The sequence below is a fragment of the Eucyclogobius newberryi genome, unplaced genomic scaffold (assembly GCF_026437365.1).
Source record: "Eucyclogobius newberryi isolate DKJ021-1_F unplaced genomic scaffold, fEucNew1.0.hap1 SCAF_8, whole genome shotgun sequence".
Classification (NCBI taxonomy): Eukaryota; Metazoa; Chordata; class Actinopteri; order Gobiiformes; family Gobiidae; genus Eucyclogobius; species Eucyclogobius newberryi.
In genome coordinates this window covers 28238601-28265318 of record NW_027316500.1, presented here as the reverse complement: position 1 = coordinate 28265318, position 26718 = coordinate 28238601, and the positions used below count along the sequence as shown (strand labels likewise).

The following is a 26718-nucleotide window of genomic DNA, read 5'->3' as shown; positions in this document are numbered from 1 at the left end:
AAAATTTAAACATAATAAGATAAGATAATAATAATAAACACTATGGGGTTTTTAATGATTATAGGACTCAATAATACACTTTATTCTGAAAATCTCAATGTACAAACTTTGCTCTAAAATGCTCTAAATTATTTTTATTTTATCTAAATTTCTTTTCTTCTTTTACTTTTATATATTATTATGTTTTTTGTTGTTGTTGTTGTTGTTGTTCTATGGTCTAAAATTAGGAGAAAAAAGTAAATCTCAACGTGCAAAAGCTTCAAGAGTTTATTTGAAAATGTTTTGCTGTTGTAAAGTTACCATAACAGGTGTAAATAATATAATAATGCACATTATGATTATAGTTTTAAGTGAAGTCATTTTAAGGAATGTAATCTGGTATCAATACCGGCAGATACTCAAAGTACACCCTTTATCTTACGTCATTCGAGGATATTCTTGTCTTGAGCTTTTAATAACGTCCAAAATTCTAATATGGCCGATAGTATTTGTTGTAGTAGTTGTAATAGTTGTTGTAGTAGTAACAATATGAAAGTACTTCTCATTTAACTGATTTGAAAAAGACAAAAGTGTTTCGCACTTTTGTCTTTTTTACTGCCTTTTGTTGTCTCGTCCTTGATCTCATTCTCCGCGCTTCATTTGCCTCGTACAGTTCATCAAAAACACGGCGTTCTCCCACGTTCAGCCTCGTTAATTACCCGCCGCGATGACAGTAATGCGGTTTTAATTGAACTTTCCTGTTTTAAACGACGGCGGTTTTGAGCCTCGTTCGCCGTCTCCCGGGGCCTCGCGCTGTTCACCAATCAGCATCTCGGGATCTGCGCTTCGCCGACGTTATCTGGAGCGCTAACGGCCTTTTGCGTCGACGCGCTCGCCTTTGTTTTCGACGACAACGACTCCTTTTGTGCAAAACGGTGTGAAGAATGCGACGGTTTTGTCACTGTCACGAGATGAAACGAGAGGCGGGATAAACAACTTCATTCATTACTTTTATTCAGACGTTTCTACGATAATGTTTGTCTTTTTATTCACTCATTGTTGACAATGTTCAGTATTTTACTTCTTTATTATCGTTCATTCACACGTCGTTATTTGAGCCTAAATCGATTCCATTCCTTCTTTAGTCCTGGTTTAGTTTTGAATTTAGTCCTGGTTTAGTTTTGGGTTTAGTCCTGGTTTAGTTTTGGGTTTAGTCCTGGTTTAGTCCTGGTTTAGTTTTGGGTTTAGTCCTGGTTTAGTCCTTGTTTAGTCCTGGTTTAGTTTTGGCTTTAGTCCTGGTTTAGTCCTGGTTTAGTCCTTGTTTAGTTTTGGGTTTAGTCCTGGTTTAGTCCTGGTTTAGTTTTGGGTTTAGCACCTTTTAAAACTCAATATAACATGTATTGTGCCTCTTTGATGTTCTAGTATTGACCATCAGTCTGTGTAGTAGTAGTAGTAGTAGTAGTAGTAGTAGTAGTAGTAGTAGTAGTAGTAGTAGTAGTAGTAGTAGTAGACAAAGTTGTTGTTTTCGAAGTAGTAGTAGTTGTTGTTTTAGAAGTAGTAGTAGTAGTAGTTGTTGTTTTAGAAGTAGTAGTAGTAGTAGTTGTTGTTTTAGAAGTAGTAGGAGTTGTTGTTTTAGAAGTAGTAGTAACAGTAGTAGTTGTTTTAGAAGTAGTAGTAGTAGTAGTAGTTGTTTTAGAAGTAGTAAACCCACTTAGCTATTGAGATTGTAAAACCTTTAGACAATTTCCACTATATGAACCTTGATGAACGCTATGTTTTCAGTATTTGTAGCCGTTGTCCTTGAGTACTTAAATACACGTATACTCGCCTCTGGAGCCGTCACGGCCGTAACTTCAGGAGGCGAAACCGCTTCAAACTCACTCTGTAGAAAAGAGAAACGCGGGAAAGCTCAGAAACCTGCGGCCGAGGCTCGTGGAAGAGTTCACATGACCGCCGTCACGTGCTCAGTGTGTAGTAGACGGGCCGGCATGTTGCTGTGGTTACGGCTTCTGTTGTTGCACTGCAAAGACGCCGTGTGCTGCTCGTGTTTCTGAACTGCTTTACTTTAATTGTTGTGAAATGACGTAACAAAAGTAACGTTTTTCTACTTGCACTGCTGCGACTATTTGACTTTCTTGAATAGTTTTGGTCCGTTTCAGAGCTTGTAAGAGCGCGCACGAGAGTTTGATAAAGAACTTTTGTGCTGAAAATTACATTATAGTGTAGTATTGTAAGTGTTAGTACCAGTATTGGGCTAAAACAGGACTGAAAATCACATTATAGTGTAGTATTGTAAGTGTTAGTACCAGTATTGGGCTAAAACAGGACTGAAAATCACATTATAGTGTAGTATTGTAAGTGTTAGTACCAGTATTGGGCTAAAACAGGACTGAAAATCACATTATCGTGTAGTATTGTAAGTGTTAGTACCAGTATTGGGCTAAAACAGGACTGAAAATCACATTATAGTGTAGTATTGTAAGTGTTAGTACCAGTATTGGGTTAAAACAGGACTGAAAATCACATTATAGTGTAGTATTGTAAGTGTTAGTACCATTTACCATGTTGCACTTTTTCTTGACTATATTATGTACAAATGTTGGCCACTCCACCCCCCTCTGCGGTTTTTAGAATTTTTGTGTGAAAAGCGCTTAATAAGTTGAAAAATAAATAAATAAAAATGTTCCAGGAATGGGCAAAGTGTGACTTTTTTATTTCCAAGCCCAAGTCAGTAAAACCTTTCACAACTTAAATTTAATCAATGTTCTTTTCCTAAACCTGAGCCTAAATCTAACTCTAAACTCTAAAGAGATCTAACTGGACAAATATTCAAACCGATATAGCATAAATACTAACCTACAGCTAATCAGGTTTAAACCATCAAATTCTTAACCTTATTTTTACCACTTTTCTTTTTTATGTTCACAATTCTCAACCAAGACATTCGTGCTCCCTGTTTAAATGTTTATATGTTTATATGTTTGCACTTTTTTGATCAATAATAATATGATATGATTATTTATTGTGCTGACGAATCACCAACAAATCCAAATTGCGACTTAAATAACCACAATTAGCACGTGACAAAGACAGCAATGATTGAAATAACTGTCAAACTCTTGTCTCCAGGTTCTTATTGTTGATTAAACCTGATGATGCTTCATTTTTACATCCAGAAACATGTTTGGAAATACACAGGATTCTTGTCTTAGCTTATCGTACTTTAGTCTCCTCTTGAATGTTTGGAGAATAGTTCCATTAAAACACGAAAATCACAAATCTAATCACAATTACAACGAAACTACGGAGCTCTTCCTGCTAAATCCTCCCAGAGCGTTCCTTTCCCTTTCCAGAGACGAGCTATTTTAGTTTTCCGACCCATTACCGATGACTCACACTAAATAAGAGGAATCCCGGCGCAACGTGGAACGGGGGGAATCGGCGTCCCGGGAGATTACAGCCTGACGTTCCGGGGGGAATCCGCCGGGACCGTCCTCCATTTGACGACTTCCCACGTGAATCAGATCCAAAGGGAATCGGATTTCACGGATCGATCGGCCGCTTTATGCTGTTCCGGGTTTTCCAAAGGCCGTCGTCCCGGACCTCGTCAATCGTCTTCGGAGGCGGTTTATTTTGGCACGGCTAATGATTTCGCACGAGTGACGCTTTGGGGAAATCAATGTAGCCAATTACGATTGTGTGCGATGACAAAAGGAGGAACGGTTTGTCCTTGATCTAGAAAATAAGTTGATTGTTTTGTGCGTCTCATTTCACGCAGACCCATGAAAACACTGCATGAGGAACTGAATTTATGGTTTTCACAGTTTGAGATACAAAAACACATGTAAATGCCGCTGTTAAAAAACATTCTAGCCAAAGCAGCATCATCTCCATGGAGACCAGCCTGTTGTACAGTGCATTCATGAACTATCCACGGCTTTCAGAATGATAACAAATTAGGGCTGTTGCCATAGTAAGAAACTATTTAAAACTACATTTTCTTTTGAATGAGGAAAAAGTCTTCCAATTGTTGCATAAAACAAGACACTAGAAGCCATTTTTTTCAGTCTTTTCAGTTCCAAACCATTCTTTTGTCTTATCAGATTTATGGATATCACACTAGATGTCGTCGCTACGATCAAAGTTTATCTGTGTGAATCTGAGTTGAGGCTAACGCAGCATGTCAGCGGCGTTTTGTCAAAGTCAGGAAGTGAAAGAGAACGTCCCATTCAATCGATCGATCGTAAACACAGCGACAGGAGGACTCACTCTGAAGAAGTCCAAATATCAAACCGGTTTGTTGTAAATCATAAGCTCGTCTTTGTTTAATCTTTTTCTCTGTTGCACTGTGAGACTCAGACAACTTTCATCACAAACGGCCAAACTCTACAGTACACGCCCGACTTGTGCCCTTTTGGTGCAGTCACTGATCAGATGGAAACGTAAGCGCCGTTACATCAAACGGAGCAGGATTTAAACTTCACCTTGAAAACAGAAGCATCTCCTCTGCACTTGTTTCCTCCTCTGAGCTGGAGCCAAAGGGTTTTGTGCCTGATGTGTCCCAGCGTGGCTCCCTCTCGGCTGATTGCTGCTCGTGTGTGCGAGGCAGCGGGGGGCGAGGAGCGGGGGGCCCGAGGAGTGGCGAGGGGCGAGGAGCGGGGGGACCGAGGAGTGGCGGGGGGCGAGGAGTGGCGGGGGGCGAGGGGCGAGGAGAAGGGGGCGAGGAGTGGGGGGGAAGAGAAGGGGATGAGGAGAAGGGGGTAAGGAGCGAGGAGAAGGAGGCGAGGAGAAGGGGGCAAGGGGCGAGGAGAAGGGGGCGAGGAGAAGGGGGCAAGGGGCGAGGAGAAGGGGGCGAGGAGAAGGAGCCAAGGAGCGAGGAGAAGGAGGCGAGGAGAAGGGGGCGAGGAGAAGGGAGCGAGGAGGAGGGGGTGAGGAGAAGGGGGCGACGAGAAGGGGGCAAGGAGCGAGGAGAAGGTGGCGAGGGGCGAGGAGAAGGGGGTGAGGAGAAGGGGGCGAGGAGGAGGGGGCGAGGAGCGGTGGGCCTGAGGAGTGGCGGGGGGGCGAGGGGAAGGGGGCGAGGGGAAGGGGGCCAAGGAGCGACGAGAAGGAGGCGAGGGGAAAGCAGAAGGAGGCGAGGGCCGAGGAGAAGGAGGCAAGGGCCGAGCAGAAGGAGGCGAGGGCCGAGGAGAAGGAGGCGAGGGGCGAGGAGAAGGAGGCGAGGGCCGAGCAGAAGGAGGCGAGGGGCGAGGAGAAGGAGGCGAGGGCCGAGCAGAAGGAGGCGAGGGCCGAGGAGAAGGAGGCGAGGGGCGAGGAGAAGGAGGCGAGGGCCGAGCAGAAGGAGGCGAGGGGCGAGGAGAAGGAGGCGAGGGCCGAGCAGAAGGAGGCGAGGGGCGAGGAGAAGGAGGCGAGGGCCGAGCAGAAGGAGGCGAGGGGCGAGGAGAAGCTAGGATGTAAACTAATATCTTGCTTGAACCTTAAGGTTGAACTTTATTTCACTAAAACACAGTTAAGCTCATTATATTTGTTTTTTTGCTCAAATAATCATTTATATTTAATTCTGCCCAAATAAAGTCAACACTAGAAAATCATTCAAACGTTTATAAACCAGGACCTTTCCAGGGATGAACACGTTTGTGATTTCCATCATATCATCTGCATAATGTCATTTCAACACAAACAAAAGCAGAATAAGTCGGATCACAGTCGTCACCATGAAATATTACGTCCGTTTCCTCTCGTTCAAACTGCACTTGAAACGACTCGTGTTCGATCAAGTGCACTTCGTCCGGCGATGAGTCAAAATGAGGCACTTCTACCCCCTGTTACATCCCCATCTTTTTCTCTCTACTTCTTCTGTCTTGTTCATTTTATCTGTATATTAATGTGTTCTGTACGTGTTGTCCCCCCCTGTCTGTAAATACCCCCCCCTTTTTTATTATGTTCAGCGTCTTTGGGTCACTGAAAAGCGCTATATAAATAAAAGTTATTATTATTATTATTTAGAACTCGAGGCCACAGCGGCTGAACAGGTCCGAGTCTGAACATCTCCCGTTCGTCAGCGTCGGACGAACACGCGTGACTAATCCAGCGCCGAAAAACTGCATCGCCACTGTTCAAATGAGCAGCGCTGTCTCAACATCGTGACCTTTTACTGTCCGCGCTCGACGGCTTCGCTCTTTCCCGATCATCCCAGAGTCCTGTGTGAGCGTGGAGCGGATGTTGTGTGAGCGTGGAGCGGATGTTGTGTGAGCGTGGAGCGGATGTCGTGTGAGCGTGGAGCGGATGTCGTGTGAGCGTGGAGCGGATGTCGTGTGAGCGTGGAGCGGATGTCGTGTGAGCGTGGAGCGGATGTCGCGTGAGCGTGGAGCGGATGTCGCGTGAGCGTGGAGCGGATGTCGCGTGAGCGTGGAGCGGATGTCGCGTGAGCGTGGAGCGGATGTTGTGTGAGCGTGGAGCGGATGTTGTGTGAGCGTGGAGCGGATGTCGTGTGAGCGTGGAGCGGATGTCGTGTGAGCGTGGAGCGGATGTCGTGTGAGCGTGGAGCGGATGTCGTGTGAGCGTGGAGCGGATGTCGTGTGAGCGTGGAGCGGATGTCGCGTGAGCGTGGAGCGGATGTCGCGTGAGCGTGGAGCGGATGTCGCGTGAGCGTGGAGCGGATGTCGCGTGAGCGTGGAGCGGATGTCGCGTGAGCGTGGAGCGGATGTCGCGTGAGCGTGGAGCGGATGTCGCGTGAGCGTGGAGCGGATGTCGCGTGAGCGTGGAGCGGATGTCGCGTGAGCGTGGAGCGGATGTCGCGTGAGCGTGGAGCGGAGCGGACGTCGTGTGAGCGTGGAGCGGATGTTGTGTGAGCGTGGAGCGGATGTCGTGTGAGCGTGGAGCGGATGTCGCGTGAGCGTGGAGCGGATGTCGCGTGAGCGTGGAGCGGATGTCGCGTGAGCGTGGAGCGGATGTCGCGTGAGCGTGGAGCGGATGTCGCGTGAGCGTGGAGCGGATGTCGCGTGAGCGTGGAGCGGATGTCGCGTGAGCGTGGAGCGGATGTCGCGTGAGCGTGGAGCGGATGTCGCGTGAGCGTGGAGCGGATGTCGCGTGAGCGTGGAGCGGATGTCGCGTGAGCGTGGAGCGGATGTCGCGTGAGCGTGGAGCGGATGTCGCGTGATCGTGGAGCGGATGTCGCGTAAGCGTGGAGCGGATGTCGCGTGAGCGTGGAGCGGATGTCGCGTGAGCGTGGAGCGGATGTCGCGTGAGCGTGGAGCGGATGTCGCGTGAGCGTGGAGCGGATGTCGCGTGAGCGTGGAGCGGATGTCGCGTGAGCGTGGAGCGGATGTCGCGTGAGCGTGGAGCGGATGTCGCGTGAGCGTGGAGCGGATGTCGCGTGAGGTGGAGCGGATGTCGCGTGAGCATGGAGCGGATGTCGCGTGAGCGTGGAGCGGATGTCGCGTGAGCGTGGAGCGGATGTCGTGTGAGCGTGGAGCGGATGTCGTGTGAGCGTGGAGCGGATATCGTGTGAGCGTGGAGCGGATGTTGTGTGAGCGTGGAGCGGATGTTGTGTGAGCGTGGAGCGGAGCGGATGTTGTGTGAGCGTGGAGCGGATGTTGTGTGAGCGTGGAGCGGATGTTGTGTGAGCGTGGAGCGGATGTTTTGTGAGCGTGGAGCGGATGTTGCGTGAGCGTGAAGCGGATGTCGCGTGAGCGTGGAGCGGATGTCGTGTGAGCGTGGAGCGGATGTCGTGTGAGCGTGGAGCGGATGTCGTGTGAGCGTGGAGCGGATGTCGTGTGAGCGTGGAGCGGATGTCGTGTGAGCGTGGAGCGGATGTCGTGTGAGCGTGGAGCGGATGTCGTGTGAGCGTGGAGCGGATGTCGTGTGAGCGTGGAGCGGATGTCGTGTGAGCGTGGAGCGGATGTCGTGTGAGCGTGGAGCGGATGTCGTGTGAGCGTGGAGCGGATGTTTTGTGAGCGTGGAGCGGATGTAGCGTGAGCGTGGAGCGGATGTCGCGTGAGCGTGGAGCGGATGTCGTGTGAGCGTGGAGCGGATGTCGTGTGAGCGTGGAGCGGATGTCGTGTGAGCGTGGAGCGGATGTCGTGTGAGCGTGGAGCGGATGTCGTGTGATCGTGGAGCGGATGTCGTGTGAGCGTGGAGCGGATGTCGTGTGAGCGTGGAGCGGATATCGTGTGAGCGTGGAGCGGAGCGGATGTTGTGTGAGCGTGGAGCGGAGCGGATGTCGCGTGAGCATGGAGCGGATATCGCGTGAGCGTGGAGCGGATGTCGCGTGAGCGTGGAGCGGATGTCGTGTGAGCGTGGAGCGGATGTCGTGTGAGCGTGGAGCGGATATCGTGTGAGCGTGGAGCGGATGTTGTGTGAGCGTGGAGCGGATGTTTTGTGAGCGTGGAGCGGAGCGGATGTTGTGTGAGCGTGGAGCGGATGTTGTGTGAGCGTGGAGCGGATGTTGTGTGAGCGTGGAGCGGATGTTTTGTGAGCGTGGAGCGGATGTTGCGTGAGCGTGAAGCGGATGTCGCGTGAGCGTGGAGCGGATGTCGTGTGAGCGTGGAGCGGATGTCGTGTGAGCGTGGAGCGGATGTCGTGTGAGCGTGGAGCGGATGTCGTGTGAGCGTGGAGCGGATGTCGTGTGAGCGTGGAGCGGATGTCGTGTGAGCGTGGAGCGGATGTCGTGTGAGCGTGGAGCGGATGTCGTGTGAGCGTGGAGCGGATGTCGTGTGAGCGTGGAGCGGATGTCGTGTGAGCGTGGAGCGGATGTCTTGTGAGCGTGGAGCGGATGTAGCGTGAGCGTGGAGCGGATGTCGCGTGAGCGTGGAGCGGATGTCGTGTGAGCGTGGAGCGGATGTCGTGTGAGCGTGGAGCGGATGTCGTGTGAGCGTGGAGCGGATGTCGTGTGAGCGTGGAGCGGATGTCGTGTGAGCGTGGAGCGGATGTCGTGTGAGCGTGGAGCGGATATCGTGTGAGCGTGGAGCGGAGCGGATGTTGTGTGAGCGTGGAGCGGAGCGGATGTTGTGTGAGCGTGGAGCGGATGTTGTGTGAGCGTGGAGCGGAGCGGATGTTGTGTGAGCGTGGAGCGGATGTTGTGTGAGCGTGGAGCGGATGTTTTGTGAGCGTGGAGCGGATGTCGCGTGAGCGTGGAGCGGATGTCGTGTGAGCGTGGAGCGGATGTTGCGTGAGCGTGGAGCGGATGTCGCGTGAGCGTGGAGCGGATGTCGCGTGAGCGTGGAGCGGATGTCGTGTGAGCGTGGAGCGGATGTCGTGTGAGCGTGGAGCGGATGTCGTGTGAGCGTGGAGCGGATGTCGTGTGAGCGTGGAGCGGATGTTGTGTGAGCGTGGAGCGGATGTTGTGTGAGCGTGGAGCGGATGTCGTGTGAGCGTGGAGCGGATGTCGTGTGAGCGTGGAGCGGATGTCGTGTGAGCGTGGAGCGGATGTCGTGTGAGCGTGGAGCGGATGTCGCGTGAGCGTGGAGCGGATGTCGCGTGAGCGTGGAGCGGATGTCGCGTGAGCGTGGAGCGGATGTCGTGTGAGCGTGGAGCGGATGTTGTGTGAGCGTGGAGCGGATGTTGTGTGAGCGTGGAGCGGATGTCGTGTGAGCGTGGAGCGGATGTCGTGTGAGCGTGGAGCGGATGTCGTGTGAGCGTGGAGCGGATGTCGTGTGAGCGTGGAGCGGATGTCGTGTGAGCGTGGAGCGGATGTCGTGTGAGCGTGGAGCGGATGTCGCGTGAGCGTGGAGCGGATGTCGCGTGAGCGTGGAGCGGATGTCGCGTGAGCGTGGAGCGGATGTCGCGTGAGCGTGGAGCGGATGTCGCGTGAGCATGGAGCGGATGTCGCGTGAGCGTGGAGCGGATGTCGCGTGAGCGTGGAGCGGATGTTGTGTGAGCGTGGAGCGGATGTTGTGTGAGCGTGGAGCGGATGTTGTGTGAGCGTGGAGCGGATGTTTTGTGAGCGTGGAGCGGATGTTGCGTGAGCGTGAAGCGGATGTCGCGTGAGCGTGGAGCGGATGTCGTGTGAGCGTGGAGCGGATGTCGTGTGAGCGTGGAGCGGATGTCGTGTGAGCGTGGAGCGGATGTCGTGTGAGCGTGGAGCGGATGTCGTGTGAGCGTGGAGCGGATGTCGTGTGAGCGTGGAGCGGATGTCGTGTGAGCGTGGAGCGGATGTCGTGTGAGCGTGGAGCGGATGTCGTGTGAGCGTGGAGCGGATGTCGTGTGAGCGTGGAGCGGATGTCGTGTGAGCGTGGAGCGGATGTTTTGTGAGCGTGGAGCGGATGTAGCGTGAGCGTGGAGCGGATGTCGCGTGAGCGTGGAGCGGATGTCGTGTGAGCGTGGAGCGGATGTCGTGTGAGCGTGGAGCGGATGTCGTGTGAGCGTGGAGCGGATGTCGTGTGAGCGTGGAGCGGATGTCGTGTGATCGTGGAGCGGATGTCGTGTGAGCGTGGAGCGGATGTCGTGTGAGCGTGGAGCGGATATCGTGTGAGCGTGGAGCGGAGCGGATGTTGTGTGAGCGTGGAGCGGAGCGGATGTCGCGTGAGCATGGAGCGGATATCGCGTGAGCGTGGAGCGGATGTCGCGTGAGCGTGGAGCGGATGTCGTGTGAGCGTGGAGCGGATGTCGTGTGAGCGTGGAGCGGATATCGTGTGAGCGTGGAGCGGATGTTGTGTGAGCGTGGAGCGGATGTCGTGTGAGCGTGGAGCGGAGCGGATGTTGTGTGAGCGTGGAGCGGATGTTGTGTGAGCGTGGAGCGGATGTTGTGTGAGCGTGGAGCGGATGTTTTGTGAGCGTGGAGCGGATGTTGCGTGAGCGTGAAGCGGATGTCGCGTGAGCGTGGAGCGGATGTCGTGTGAGCGTGGAGCGGATGTCGTGTGAGCGTGGAGCGGATGTCGTGTGAGCGTGGAGCGGATGTCGTGTGAGCGTGGAGCGGATGTCGTGTGAGCGTGGAGCGGATGTCGTGTGAGCGTGGAGCGGATGTCGTGTGAGCGTGGAGCGGATGTCGTGTGAGCGTGGAGCGGATGTCGTGTGAGCGTGGAGCGGATGTCGTGTGAGCGTGGAGCGGATGTCTTGTGAGCGTGGAGCGGATGTAGCGTGAGCGTGGAGCGGATGTCGCGTGAGCGTGGAGCGGATGTCGTGTGAGCGTGGAGCGGATGTCGTGTGAGCGTGGAGCGGATGTCGTGTGAGCGTGGAGCGGATGTCGTGTGAGCGTGGAGCGGATGTCGTGTGAGCGTGGAGCGGATATCGTGTGAGCGTGGAGCGGAGCGGATGTTGTGTGAGCGTGGAGCGGAGCGGATGTTGTGTGAGCGTGGAGCGGATGTTGTGTGAGCGTGGAGCGGAGCGGATGTTGTGTGAGCGTGGAGCGGATGTTGTGTGAGCGTGGAGCGGATGTTTTGTGAGCGTGGAGCGGATGTCGCGTGAGCGTGGAGCGGATGTCGTGTGAGCGTGGAGCGGATGTTGCGTGAGCGTGGAGCGGATGTCGCGTGAGCGTGGAGCGGATGTCGCGTGAGCGTGGAGCGGATGTCGTGTGAGCGTGGAGCGGATGTCGTGTGAGCGTGGAGCGGATGTCGTGTGAGCGTGGAGCGGATGTCGTGTGAGCGTGGAGCGGATGTCGTGTGAGCGTGGAGCGGATGTTGTGTGAGCGTGGAGCGGATGTTGTGTGAGCGTGGAGCGGATGTCGTGTGAGCGTGGAGCGGATGTCGTGTGAGCGTGGAGCGGATGTCGTGTGAGCGTGGAGCGGATGTCGTGTGAGCGTGGAGCGGATGTCGCGTGAGCGTGGAGCGGATGTCGCGTGAGCGTGGAGCGGATGTCGCGTGAGCGTGGAGCGGATGTCGTGTGAGCGTGGAGCGGATGTTGTGTGAGCGTGGAGCGGATGTTGTGTGAGCGTGGAGCGGATGTCGTGTGAGCGTGGAGCGGATGTCGTGTGAGCGTGGAGCGGATGTCGTGTGAGCGTGGAGCGGAGCGGATGTTGTGTGAGCGTGGAGCGGAGCGGATGTTGTGTGAGCGTGGAGCGGATGTTGTGTGAGCGTGGAGCGGAGCGGATGTTGTGTGAGCGTGGAGCGGATGTTGTGTGAGCGTGGAGCGGATGTTTTGTGAGCGTGGAGCGGATGTCGCGTGAGCGTGGAGCGGATGTCGTGTGAGCGTGGAGCGGATGTTGCGTGAGCGTGGAGCGGATGTCGCGTGAGCGTGGAGCGGATGTCGTGTGAGCGTGGAGCGGATGTCGTGTGAGCGTGGAGCGGATGTCGTGTGAGCGTGGAGCGGATGTTGTGTGAGCGTGGAGCGGATGTTGTGTGAGCGTGGAGCGGAGCGGATGTTGTGTGAGCGTGGAGCGGATGTTGTGTGAGCGTGGAGCGGATGTTGTGTGAGCGTGGAGCGGATGTTTTGTGAGCGTGAAGCGGATGTCGCGTGAGCGTGGAGCGGATGTCGTGTGAGCGTGGAGCGGATGTCGTGTGAGCGTGGAGCGGATGTCGTGTGAGCGAGGAGCGGATGTCGTGTGAGCGTGGAGCGGATGTCGTGTGAGCGTGGAGCGGATGTCGTGTGAGCGTGGAGCGGATATCGTGTGAGCGTGGAGCGGAGCGGATGTTGTGTGAGCGTGGAGCGGAGCGGATGTTGTGTGAGCGTGGAGCGGATGTTGTGTGAGCGTGGAGCGGAGCGGATGTTGTGTGAGCGTGGAGCGGATGTTGTGTGAGCGTGGAGCGGATGTTTTGTGAGCGTGGAGCGGATGTTGCGTGAGCGTGAAGCGGATGTCGCGTGAGCGTGGAGCGGATGTCGTGTGAGCGTGGAGCGGATGTCGTGTGAGCGTGGAGCGGATGTTTTGTGAGCGTGGAGCGGATGTTGCGTGAGCGTGGAGCGGATGTCGTGTGAGCGTGGAGCGGATGTCGTGTGAGCGTGGAGCGGATATCGTGTGAGCGTGGAGCGGAGCGGATGTTGTGTGAGCGTGGAGCGGAGCGGATGTTGTGTGAGCGTGGAGCGGATGTTGTGTGAACGTGGAGCGGAGCGGATGTTGTGTGAGCGTGGAGCGGATGTCGTGTGAGCGTGGAGCGGATGTCGCGTGAGCGTGGAGCCGATGTCGCGTGAGCGTGGAGCGGATGTCGCGTGAGCGTGGAGCGGATGTCGCGTGAGCGTGGAGCGGATGTCGCGTGAGCGTGGAGCGGATGTCGCGTGAGCGTGGAGCGGATGTCGCGTGAGCGTGGAGCGGATGTCGTGTGAGCGTGGAGCGGATGTCGTGTGAGCGTGGAGCGGATATCGTGTGAGCGTGGAGCGGAGCGGATGTTGTGTGAGCGTGGAGCGGAGCGGATGTCGCGTGAGCATGGAGCGGATATCGCGTGAGCGTGGAGCGGATGTCGCGTGAGCGTGGAGCGGATGTCGTGTGAGCGTGGAGCGGATGTCGTGTGAGCGTGGAGCGGATATCGTGTGAGCGTGGAGCGGATGTTGTGTGAGCGTGGAGCGGATGTTTTGTGAGCGTGGAGCGGAGCGGATGTTGTGTGAGCGTGGAGAGGATGTTGTGTGAGCGTGGAGCGGATGTTGTGTGAGCGTGGAGCGGATGTTTTGTGAGCGTGGAGCGGATGTTGCGTGAGCGTGAAGCGGATGTCGCGTGAGCGTGGAGCGGATGTCGTGTGAGCGTGGAGCGGATGTCGTGTGAGCGTGGAGCGGATGTCGTGTGAGCGTGGAGCGGATGTCGTGTGAGCGTGGAGCGGATGTCGTGTGAGCGTGGAGCGGATGTCGTGTGAGCGTGGAGCGGATGTCGTGTGAGCGTGGAGCGGATGTCGTGTGAGCGTGGAGCGGATGTCGTGTGAGCGTGGAGCGGATGTCGTGTGAGCGTGGAGCGGATGTCGTGTGAGCGTGGAGCGGATGTGTTGTGAGCGTGGAGCGGATGTAGCGTGAGCGTGGAGCGGATGTCGCGTGAGCGTGGAGCGGATGTCGTGTGAGCGTGGAGCGGATGTCGTGTGAGCGTGGAGCGGATGTCGTGTGAGCGTGGAGCGGATGTCGTGTGAGCGTGGAGCGGATGTCGTGTGAGCGTGGAGCGGATGTCGTGTGAGCGTGGAGCGGATATCGTGTGAGCGTGGAGCGGAGCGGATGTTGTGTGAGCGTGGAGCGGAGCGGATGTTGTGTGAGCGTGGAGCGGATGTTGTGTGAGCGTGGAGCGGAGCGGATGTTGTGTGAGCGTGGAGCGGATGTTGTGTGAGCGTGGAGCGGATGTTGTGTGAGCGTGGAGCGGATGTTTTGTGAGCGTGAAGCGGATGTCGCGTGAGCGTGGAGCGGATGTCGTGTGAGCGTGGAGCGGATGTCGTGTGAGCGTGGAGCGGATGTCGTGTGAGCGAGGAGCGGATGTCGTGTGAGCGTGGAGCGGATGTCGTGTGAGCGTGGAGCGGATGTCGTGTGAGCGTGGAGCGGATATCGTGTGAGCGTGGAGCGGAGCGGATGTTGTGTGAGCGTGGAGCGGAGCGGATGTTGTGTGAGCGTGGAGCGGATGTTGTGTGAGCGTGGAGCGGAGCGGATGTTGTGTGAGCGTGGAGCGGATGTTGTGTGAGCGTGGAGCGGATGTTTTGTGAGCGTGGAGCGGATGTTGCGTGAGCGTGAAGCGGATGTCGCGTGAGCGTGGAGCGGATGTCGTGTGAGCGTGGAGCGGATGTCGTGTGAGCGTGGAGCGGATGTTTTGTGAGCGTGGAGCGGATGTTGCGTGAGCGTGGAGCGGATGTCGCGTGAGCGTGGAGCGGATGTCGCGTGAGCGTGGAGCGGATGTCGCGTGAGCGTGGAGCGGATGTCGTGTGAGCGTGGAGCGGATGTCGTGTGAGCGTGGAGCGGATATCGTGTGAGCGTGGAGCGGAGCGGATGTTGTGTGAGCGTGGAGCGGAGCGGATGTTGTGTGAGCGTGGAGCGGATGTTGTGTGAACGTGGAGCGGAGCGGATGTTGTGTGAGCGTGGAGCGGAGCGGATGTTGTGTGAGCGTGGAGCGGATGTTGTGTGAGCGTGGAGCGGAGCGGATGTTGTGTGAGCGTGGAGCGGATGTTGTGTGAGCGTGGAGCGGATGTTTTGTGAGCGTGGAGCGGATGTTGCGTGAGCGTGAAGCGGATGTCGCGTGAGCGTGGAGCGGATGTTGTGTGAGCGTGGAGCGGAGCGGATGTTGTGTGAGCGTGGAGCGGATGTTGTGTGAGCGTGGAGCGGATGTTTTGTGAGCGTGGAGCGGATGTTGCGTGAGCGTGAAGCGGATGTCGCGTGAGCGTGGAGCGGATGTTGTGTGAGCGTGGAGCGGAGCGGATGTTGTGTGAGCGTGGAGCGGATGTTGTGTGAGCGTGGAGCGGATGTTTTGTGAGCGTGGAGCGGATGTCGCGTGATTATTTCTAACATTCAGAGTCCAAATACTGCGGCGTTAAAGGGGCGTATGACAGGTTTCTACGATTTTCTAATTTTGACTTTATTTGGTGTATTTGTACCTGTTGTACATATGAATTATAGTTTTACACCGATCGAGCAGGTATTTGTGAAGAAAAGAGGAAAGAATCTGTAGAAAAATGAAAGGAAGTGACATCACACCAGGGATACAAGTTTATGCAATTTACACAAAAGAAACAACTTTTTTGACTCTCTAAACATCAATTCAACAAAATAAATGTATTTTAGATTTGGCTGAAAAGTTATATAAAATGTTGTCACAGACACCAAGGTTTTTTAGGTTTATAATTTCACTTCCTGTTTGTAATTAATGACATCACACTATGAAATTACCCAGCAAACACTGGAAAAACTCATCTAATGTCACAATTTTCCAAATTTGACAAATAAAAAAAATATGAGAGCAACTTTATACTGTTGAGTAAAATTTATTTTCTGGGGGGAAATTCTGTACAAACTTTGACCTTGGTGTGATGTCACTTCCTGTCATTTTCTACAGATTTTTCAACATTTTCTTCACAAATACCTGCTCGATCGGTGTAAAACTATAATTCATATGTACAACAGGTACAAATACACCAAATAAAGTCAAAATTAGAAAATCGTAGAAACCTGTCATACGCCCCTTTAACGCCGCAGTATTTGGACTCTGAATGTTAGAAATAATCATATTACATTAAACCGTATCCGTAGAACGTAATCAAAAATTGTGAGCGATCAGTTCTGGGATTAATTTCTCAGCGGTTGCGGAGGATAAGTTTGGTTTAACGCCGGAGACACGACTTACATTGAAAAGATAACGTTTTTAAGAAGCGCGCTCGCCTCCAAACGGCTTTAACGGTGTCACATTTACTCCGTCTTTGTATTATCGGCGCAAATGTCTGCAATGAGACTCTGATGTTCTCACCGATAAACTCCCTTTCAAATGAGCCCTTTTTTAATTTCGCGCGATGGGCCCTCTCGCGCTTTATTTTGATAGTCATCCCGCCGCCGCCGCTCCGCGCTAATCCAATTTTCCGAAGACGTCTCTAAACTGATTTGAATCATTCGTGGCCTTTATGTAATCTGCACGGAAGTTATGTCGCTGTTGCAAGACTATCTTAAAAGTTCAGCAGAGCCCCCCCCCGGAGCCGCAGACGGACATTTAAATCCCAATAATCCAAACTGTTCGACGTCTTCTGTGCTGTAGATGTGACGCTGTGTATTTTGTCTGTGTGAAACGTTTAATGACATTTTGAAAGCGTCGTGACCGATCGGATCCTTCGCTTTTCGTTAGCTCCAGAAGCCACGCTTGAACTGAGAAGAAATGCACAAAACTGAGATTTTAAAGCCTCGTTAGTTGTTGCACAAGCGATACGTTTGATAGCTGCCTTTGTTATCGAGGTCAAATGCAGTAAAAGGATTAAGTGTGTGATGTATTTAGCACAATTTGTAATGTAAATTGTGAGTATTTGTCGCCGTAACGTTCTGACGCTTGACCATCCGTTCATTTGGATCACGTTCGGTGCATCGGTCGTGGCGAAAATGAGACTCGTCGCCGTTTTATCGATGCTGCAGAAGAAATGTAAAGCACGCGGTGTTCTCAGGCAGACCTGCGACATGTTCTGTGTGTTAGAAACTGGAAAGACAGGACTATTTCAACCTCAGACGAAGGCTTAAGGACAGAGAACTCGGTCGTTTTCCATTGTCGGAAAACGTCGGCGTATCCAGCACCACCACTGAGAAGCAGACAAGCGAACGTCACCAGAACTGAACTTTAGAACTCTTTAGAGGAAAACATCCTAGTCATTTTCCCAGCTTAAGACATTGAATGAATGCGACGAGAAGTTTTAATGCGCCCAGATGGTGTCTTCAAACAAACCTGCAACATGTTCTTTACATTAAAAACTGGAAGGAGGGCTTAAGAACAGAGAACTCAGTCGTTTTCCATTCTTGGAAAACGCTGGCCCTCTGTAGAGCTCCAGCACTGAGAAGCAGAGGAGCGAACGTCACCAGAACTGAACTCTAGAACTCGAACTGTCTTTAGAGCAAGACATCCTGGTCATTTTCCCACTTAAACACATCGAGTGGATAAGACGAGGATTTTTAATTCGCCCAGATGGTGTCTTCAAACAAACCTGCAACATGTTCTGTACGTTCAAAACTGGAAAGACAGGACTATTTCAGCTGCAGACGAGGGTTTAAGAACAGAGAATTCAGTCGTTTTCCAATCTCGGAAAACGTCGGCCGTCTGTGGAGCTCCAGCACTGAGAAGGAGAGGAGCCAACGTCACCAGAACTGAACTTTAGAACTCTTTAGAGCAAGACATCCTGGTCATTTTCCCAGCTTAAGACATTGAATGAATGCGACGAGAAGTTTTAATGCGCCCAGATGGTGTCTTCAAACAAACCTGCAACATGTTCAGTACATTAAAAGTGTAAAAGTGTTTCGAAGGAGGACTTAAGAACAGAGAACTCGGTAAGTAGAGGAAGTGCAGATTCTTCTTCTGCGTCGCTTAGAGCCTAGAGCGCCCTCTTGTGGTTGTCAGTGTGAAAATAACTAATAATATCACATATAAGTTGCTCTGGAGTATAAGTCGCGCCACCACATGCTTTTTCTTCGTCTATTTTGTAACGAATCGGCCTCTTTGGGTTCAATCGCGTTCTAAGCAATGACATAAGTTGGTATTTTGTTTCATACTTGAGTCAAAACCCACTTAGCCGTTGCCTGACTTGAAAACTTCATGTAAGCGGCGTCCCAAAGCGCTTTCGGACTAATGCATCGTGACATTTTTCCTCGGCGTCTTCAAAAGCTTTCAAAGAGCACAATAAAGAAAGCAAAATTTAAATGATTCTCTCCCTGGACTTGAATGGGCATGACTCAGGAGTAGTAATGTACACTCCGACTGACCGCTCTGAGTCAGACGCCTGCGTTTCCAACTCTTTTTTCTCCTCTAAATTATGATTCAAAAGTGCGACGATCAGAGGGATTTCTGCGGCGTGGGCTTCGGTCTCGAGGTTGCAAGTCGAGCCTCTTCAGCCCAAGCTGCTTACGCTCTACGACCTGCTCTTATTCATAATTCATCCATCAATATTTACTGTAGTTTAGCAGTTTTTGTCTAGTACTGGTTTAGTCTTGTATAGAGCCGTCTGCAGTCCTTGTTTAACTCAAAGATGATGTGCGTTCTTCCTTATTCTTGGCCCATTTAATCCGTCCTGGTTGAATTCTAACATGAGTCATTTGACCTTCAGATTTATCACGCTGTAAAGTTGTTCTATTTATCTATTTGGCTTTCCTTGTACCACCAGATCTGAAGCAGGTCTGTGAAAGGTCAAAACAAGCCCTCAAACCAGGTCAGAAATAATCGGAGTTAAAAACAAGGTAAAGAATGTCAAAACTCGTGATTAACTTGTCCGTAAGTGTTTAAGAAAAACTAGTGCTGACCGTGTTCGATGTAGGAGGCAGTTACATTTAAATAAGTACATCTATTTGGTATTTTTAATAAAGATTGTACTTCTGAGAATAGATTTCTGACATCACTGTCCTTCTTAAAGTGACGTATGACAGGTTTTTATGATGTTTAAATTTTGACTTTATTTGGTGTATTTATACCTGTTGTACATATAAATTATAGTTTTACACCAATCGAGCAGGTATTTGTGGAGAAAACGTTGAAAAATATGTAGGAAGTGACAGGAAGTGACATCACACCATTCAATCAAAGTTTATGCATAATTTACACAAAAAAACTACTTTTTTGACTCTCTAAAACATTAATTCAACAAAATAAAGTTGCTCTCATATATTTGTAGTCGTCAAATAAAAAAAATGTGACATTAGAGTTTTTTCCCAGTGTTTGCTGGGTAATTTCCTAGTGTGATGTCATCAATTACAAACAGGAAGTGAAATTGTAAATCTGAAACATGTGCTATTCTGGGATACAATTTTTTTTAATATCCTTTTAGCAAAATTAAAAATATATTTATCTTAACTGCATTTAGTTCAATGAGTCACATGACCTGCAGGGGGCACTCTAAGTAATTTATGCATTGAAGTATCAGTACTAGTACTTAAGTCATGTCTTGGACCACATGTTTGTTTGTTTTTAACCTATTTTGTTCTTTGTAGCGCAGTTTTAGTCCTTCTTTTGTCTTTTACGTTCCTTTTACTGTCGATTATAATACCTGATCTTCAAAAGTGGAATTTCCGTAATGATAAAACCTGAAAAACACAATTTCTTGTTCAAACACTTATAAAAGTTCTCGCCTTTTAATTCCGCACGATTCAATGTCGCGACCAAGGACATTTAAAGCCACACTTCCACACTTGTCTACACACCGCGGGCATCCAATGAATCTTCCAGACGTGAAGCGGAGGCGGAGCAAGTGAAGAGGAGGCGGAGCTGACGTGTGGGCTGAAGCCAGTTATCGATTGCGACAGGATTTGCAGCTATCTGTTAAACAAAGGGACACTGTGTTAACCTGAGCCACTGCACCGTGATGAAGATCGTCCACACGAGTATCTGTTCTTGTGGTGAAGTTGAAGGTTTTTTAGGAGGCGGAGTAAAAATGACTCCTCGTTTCGCGGTTACGATCTTAACCGATATCGTGTCTTTTTGTGTTTCTTTTGCAGTGAACTTCGACCATTTCCAGATACTGCGGGCCATCGGGAAGGGCAGCTTCGGAAAGGTGAGATGATTCCTCAGGTTTAGTTTGCCGTGTTTCAAATTTTGAGTGTCATTTTTCAATTTAATTTGACTTCGGAACATATTCTCAACGCTCAGTTTGCAAACGAACTACCGTATATCTCCAAAACGCATGAAAAGCAGTGGATAAAACGACACGTAAATCTTGCATGTTGCCCGCGTATTGGGATATGTTTCCTGCATTTTCCAGCCACAGTATAAGTCATTTATTTTGAATTTAGTTTGATTAGATTCAACTGCGGTTGGTCAACTTGCTGCTGGGATCGTAGGCGTTTAAAGAAAGTCTTGATCGACCAAAGACATAAGACAGAAACTACGGTGTCCCCGACTGGTAAAAGCTCTCAAAACTACTAAAGTATCGCTACGATCTGACCCATAAAGCGCTCACACGATCACCAGCTCCCAAGAGTACGTGCCAAAACTACTACATGTGTACAAAGAACTGCGTATCTGTGTGTTTGTGTGTATGATGACTACACTTTACTCCAAAACCTGCTGCTAACTCATTACAATCGTTCCCTTTTCCGCTGTGGTCCATGTAAATTATTAAAATCCCAACAGAATAATCACCACTGGCCTTATTATTACTTTTAATCACGTTTAATAACCGCAGCCTCGCTCTGATTTAAGGATAATGAGAAGAAGAAGGATCATCTTACTTTTTATCTCGCGGTCTTTCCCATTTGCGCTCGCAGACGAGGGCGGCTGTGGCGTCGGAAATCGAAATCGCCATCGTTCCTTTGGCTGCTACCATCGACGCGAACGTTCTTTTTCCCGCTGTAGAGGGCGGTAACGGGTTGTCTGTGCTTTAGGCCTGGTTTGGAACCGTCAGCGCTACGTCAGTCCAATTTATCCTGGTTTATCTCTTTGTTATTCATGGTCCAGTTCAGCACCATCTTTGTTTCTGTTTTAGTTCTAATGCCGCTTTGGACTTCTCATCTTGTTTAGCTCTTGATGTGCCTCTTTACAACTATTTTTGTTATAACCTTTTTCTTAATTTTAGCTCTTGGTGTCTTACTTAAGATAGGGGTTTTTGGACGAGTGTAAGACAAGGCAAGTTCATTTGTAGAGCGCAGTTTGTACACAAAGCAATGCAAAGTGCTTCACACAACAGGAAATCATGCATCAAAATAGATTAAACAGATACATTTCATACAATTTTATTTTGAAAAGTGGACAAAAGGGACCATTTTGAACCCTACATTTAAGACCCGGCGTCCGAAACGTTTGAATAATCACCGTTTTCAGAGCTCAGACCTCGACTGCGCTGCTCAAACCTGCAGAAAGCGCGTCTCGTATCAGAAAACACCATCTCCTCGTCCACCGCTCGGACCTTCTTCCCGGCGTTCCTCGCACAATAACTCCGGGCCACGAAAGCGCGCGCTCACGTCTCACGAGATTGAAGTGGTTTATCCTCATTTTACATCTGAAATAATCTCATGACTAATATTTGCTCATCTCTTTTGTGCCTGCGCTCCGGCTCCGTTCAGAAACACGACCCTGGGTTACGAAGGAATGTCATTGCCGGCTGCGGAATACATTTCCATCTGAATTTGTGTTAATGTTTCTTATTGCTTTGTTCCTTGAAGCCGCTGTCGTTTCTCCTGGTGCTGAGGAAACTAAACTGTGCCACGTTGGATAAAGACTTACACACGACGCTAAACATGTAAATGCCTTTGTTTCTGAACCAAACTGCTCTTGGCGCTGGGGAAACTACTAAGACTGAAAGTTCTGAACGTGATGGGCATCAATGTGGTTAGAGTCTGTGAGTCGTGCAGGTGGCTGAGTGGTTAAGGCGCAGGGCACGTATACCCGGCTCGTTTTCCTGACTCCGACTGTGTCCTTTCCTTTTCTCTCATCACCATTTCACACTGTTTTCATGTCAATAAAGGCTACGGCACAAAATCTTTAAAAAAAAAAAAACAAACAAAAATAATCTGTCAATCATTTTGTGGACACATTTTCTGGTGTGAAAGTGGCCGACTTAAACACACCAAGCAGTCCACAAGGTAAAAGCCTCTGCAGCGGGAGTGAAGCCTCTGCAGTGAGAGTGAAGCCTCTGCAGCGGGAGTGAAGAAGCCTCTGCAGCGGGAGTGAAGCCTCTGCAGCGGGAGTGAAGCCTCTGCAGTGAGAGTGAAGCCTCTGCAGCGGGAGTGAAGCCTCTGCAGTGAGAGTGAAGCCTCTGCAGCGGGAGTGAAGCCTCTGCAGTGAGAGTGAAGCCTCTGCAGCGGGAGTGAAGCCTCTGCAGTGAGAGTGAAGCCTCTGCAGCGGGAGTGAAGAAGCCTCTGCAGCGGGAGTGAAGCCTCTGCAGCGGGAGTGAAGCCTCTGCAGCGGGAGTGAAGCCTCTGCAGTGAGAGTGAAGCCTCTGCAGCGGGAGTGAAGCCTCTGCAGTGGGAGTGAAGCCTCTGCAGTGAGAGTGAAGCCTCTGCAGCGGGAGTGAAGCCTCTGCAGTGAGAGTGAAGCCTCTGCAGCGGGAGTGAAGAAGCCTCTGCAGCGGGAGTGAAGCCTCTGCAGCGGGAGTGAAGCCTCTGCAGTGAGAGTGAAGCCTCTGCAGCGGGAGTGAAGAAGCCTCTGCAGCGGGAGTGAAGCCTCTGCAGCGGGAGTGAAGCCTCTGCAGCGGGAGTGAAGCCTCTGCAGTGAGAGTGAAGCCTCTGCAGCGGGAGTGAAGCCTCTGCAGTGGGAGTGAAGCCTCTGCAGTGAGAGTGAAGCCTCTGCAGCGGGAGTGAAGCCTCTGCAGTGAGAGTGAAGCCTCTGCAGCGGGAGTGAAGAAGCCTCTGCAGCGGGAGTGAAGCCTCTGCAGCGGGAGTGAAGCCTCTGCAGTGAGAGTGAAGCCTCTGCAGCGGGAGTGAAGCCTCTGCAGCGGGAGTGAAGCCTCTGCAGTGAGAGTGAAGCCTCTGCAGCGGGAGTGAAGCCTCTGCAGTGAGAGTGAAGCCTCTGCAGCGGGAGTGAAGAAGCCTCTGCAGCGGGAGTGAAGCCTCTGCAGCGGGAGTGAAGCCTCTGCAGCGGGAGTGAAGAAGCCTCTGCAGCGGGAGTGAAGCCTCTGCAGCGGGAGTGAAGCCTCTGCAGCGGGAGTGAAGCCTCTGCAACGGAAGTGAAGCCTCTGCAGCGGGCGAAGCCTCTGCTGCGGGCGAAGCCTCTGCAGCGGGTGAAGCCTCTGCAGTGAGAGTGAAGCCTCTGCAGCGGGAGTGAAGCCTCTGTAGCGGGAGTGAAGCCCCTGTACCGGGAGTGAAGCCTCTGCAGCGGGAGTGAAGCCTCTGCAGCGGGTGAAGCCTCTGCAGCGGGAGTGAAGCCTCTGCAGCGGGTGAAGCCTCTGCAGCGGGAGTGAAGCCTCTGCAGCGAGAGTGAAACCTCTGCAGCGGGAGTGAAGCCTCTGCAGCGGGAGTGAAGCCTCTGCAGCGAGAGTGAAGCCTCTGCAGCGGGAGTGAAGCCTCTGCAGCGGGAGTGAAGCCTCTGCAGCGGGAGTGAAGCCTCTGCAGCGGGAGTGAAGCCTCTGCAGCGAGAGTGAAGCCTCTGCAGCGGGAGTGAAGCCTCTGCAGGGGGAGTGAAGCCTCTGCAGCGGGTGAAGCCTCTGCAGCGGGAGTGAAGCCTCTGCAGCGGGAGTGAAGCCTCTGCAGTGAGAGTGAAGCCTCTGCAGCGGGAGTGAAGCCTCTGTACCGGGAGTGAAGCCTCTGCAGCGGGAGTGAAGCCTCTGCAGTGAGAGTGAAGCCTCTGCAGCGGGAGTGAAGCCTCTGCAGCGGGAGTGAAGCCTCTGCAGTGAGAGTGAAGCCTCTGCAGCGGGAGAGAAGTCTCTGTAGCGGTAGTGAAGCCTCTGCAGCGGGAGTGAAGCCTCTGCAGTGAGAGTGAAGCCTCTGCACCGGGAGTGAAGCCTCTGCAGCGGGAGTGAAGCCTCTGCAGTGAGAGTGAAGCCTCTGCAGCGGGAGAGAAGTCTCTGTAGCGGTAGTGAAGCCTCTGCACCGGGAGTGAAGCCTCTGCAGCGGGAGTGAAGCCTCTGCAGCGGGAGTGAAGCCTCTGTAGCGGTAGTGAAGCCTCTGCAGTGAGAGTGAAGCCTCTGCAGCAGGTGAAGCCTCTGCAGCGGGAGTGAAACCTCTGCAGTGAGAGTGAAGCCTCTGCAGCGGGAGTGAAGCCTCTGCAGTGAGAGTGAAGCCTCTGCAGCGGGAGTGAAGCCTCTGCAGTGAGAGTGAAGCCTCTGCAGCGGGAGTGAAGCCTCTGCAGTGTGTGTGAAGCCTCTGCAGCGGGAGTGAAGCCTCTGCAGCGGGTGTGAAGCCTCTGCAGAGTGTCCTCATGGAGACAAGCAGATAGTGGACAGTTCTGTTGTGAAAGTGTTGATTGGCCTGGGAATTGAACCCAGGACCTCGTGGCTGAGATCAAGAATGACACTCCAGCTTGTAACAGGTTTCTCTCGCTGTGAAGGAGCAACACGATCCCTTCATCAGAGACAGAGCTCGTCTGGAGGTGGGTCTGCAGTAATGGGCCCTGCAGGGAGACAAGAGGGAGGGATAGAAGAGAGAGAGAAGGGCATGAAAGAGAGAAGAGGGAGAGAGAGGAGAAAGAGGGAGAGAGAGAAGAGGGAGAGAGAGAAGAGGGAGAGAGAGAAGAGGGAGAGAGAGAAGAAAGAGGGAGAGAGAGAAGAAAGAAGGAGAGAAAGAAGAATGAGAGAGGGAGAAGAAATATAAGAGAGAGAGAGAGAGAGAGAAGAGGGAGAGCGTGTATTAGACAAAGTGTGTTAATTTGTAACACACTTCACCAAATGCTTTGGCTATTGTTCTTTAAATGTAGATATGCCATTTAGATATGCCACTCAATGTATGTATTACTTTACAATTATTAGTTTATTTAACGGGGATCTATATAAATATTATGATGTTTATAGACATTAAAAAATACACTATCAAATATCTAATTATCAGGCAGATATATTAACTATACTATATACTATGACACTTACACCAAAGCAGCAGAATCCCAACAATAATTACAGTGTCAATAATCTTAAAAGTCTTAAATGTACTGATTTTAACCACTGTTCTTTCTAGTATTCGAAGAACGAGCCTAATTAATATAAGCTGAAATTGAAATCCTCAGTTTACTTGTGTTAATGAATGTCCTGCCCTGATCTCTTCCATCTCAAACACACTCTAATAATGTGTAATGTGATGTGCTAATGCTTTTCAATGATAAACCGCTCAAGGTGGAGTAATTACGGGATGATTCTGTCGTTAAGACGGCGCGAGGCCTCGTGTCCTGCCCCGAGACTCTCATTACATCCACAAGGTGAAGTCATGGAGACAGAAGAGGAAGGAGAGGCTGAAGAGGATGAAGAGGATGAAGAGGATGAAGTGGATAAAGAGGCAGGAGAGGCAGAAGAGGATGAAGAGGAAAAAGAGGAAAAAGAGGCAGAAGAGGCTGAAGAGGATGAAGAGGCAGAAGAGGCAGAAGAGGATGAAGAGGATGAAGAGGCAGAAGAGGATGAAGAGGATGAAGAGGCAGAAGAGGATGAAGAGGATGAAGAGGCAGAAGAGGCAGAAGAGGATGAAGAGGCAGAAGAGAATGAAGAGGAGGAAGAGGCTGAAGAGGCAGGAGAGGCAGGAGAGGCAGGAGAGGCAGAAGAGTATGAAGAGGATGAAGAGGATGAAGAGGCTGAAGAGGCAGGAGAGGCAGGAGAGGCAGAAGAGTATGAAGAGGATGAAGAGGATGAAGAGGCTGAAGAGGCAGGAGAGGCAGAAGAGGATGAAGAGGATGAAGAGGATGAAGAGGCTGAAGAGGCAGGAGAGGCAGAAGAGGATGAAGAGGATGAAGAGGATGAAGAGGCTGAAGAGGCAGGAGAGGCAGAAGAGGATGAAGAGGCAGAAGAGGATGAAGACGATGAAGAGGATGAAGAGGCTGAAGAGGCAGGAGAGGCAGAAGAGGCAGAAGAGGATGAAGAGGATGAAGAGGCTGAAGAGGCAGGAGAGGCAGAAGAGGATGAAGAGGATGAAGAGGCAGAAGAGGCTGAAGAGGCAGAAGAGGATGAAGAGGCAGAAGAGGATGAAGAGGCTGAAGAGGCAGGAGAGGCAGGAGAGGCAGAAGAGTATGAAGAGGATGAAGAGGATGAAGAGGCTGAAGAGGCAGGAGAGGCAGAAGAGGATGAAGAGGATGAAGAGGATGAAGAGGCTGAAGAGGCAGGAGAGGCAGAAGAGGATGAAGAGGATGAAGAGGCTGAAGAGGCAGGAGAGGCAGAAGAGGATGAAGAGGCAGAAGAGGATGAAGACGATGAAGAGGCTGAAGAGGCAGGAGAGGCAGAAGAGGCAGAAGAGGATGAAGAGGATGAAGAGGCTGAAGAGGCAGGAGAGGCAGAAAAGGATGAAGAGGATGAAGAGGCAGAAGAGGCTGAAGAGGCAGAAGAGGATGAAGAGGCAGAAGAGGATGAAGAGGCTGAAGAGGCAGGAGAGGCAGAAGAGGCAGAAGAGGATGAAGAGGATGAAGAGGCTGAAGAGGCAGGAGAGGCAGAAGAGGATGAAGAGGATGAAGAGGCAGAAGAGGCTGAAGAGGCAGAAGAGGCTGAAGAGGCAGAAGAGGATGAAGAGGCAGAAGAGGATGAAGAGGCTGAAGAGGATGAAGAGGATGAAGAGGCTGAAGAGGCAGGAGAGGCCGAAGAGGATGAAGAGGCAGAAGAGGATGAAGAGGATGAAGAGGCAGAAGAGGAT

General features: G+C 51.5%; 1 protein-coding gene across 1 annotated transcript in view; it reads left to right on the top strand.

Annotated features, from left to right (window-relative positions):
• LOC140351024 (serine/threonine-protein kinase 32C-like) overlaps positions 1-26718 on the top strand; it is a 238271-nt gene that overhangs the window by 80797 nt on the left and 130756 nt on the right. The window contains exon 2 of the mRNA XM_072436658.1: positions 19963-20018. Within this exon, the coding sequence (XP_072292759.1) occupies positions 19963-20018 (56 nt within the window). The remainder of the gene's footprint in view (positions 1-19962; positions 20019-26718) is intronic.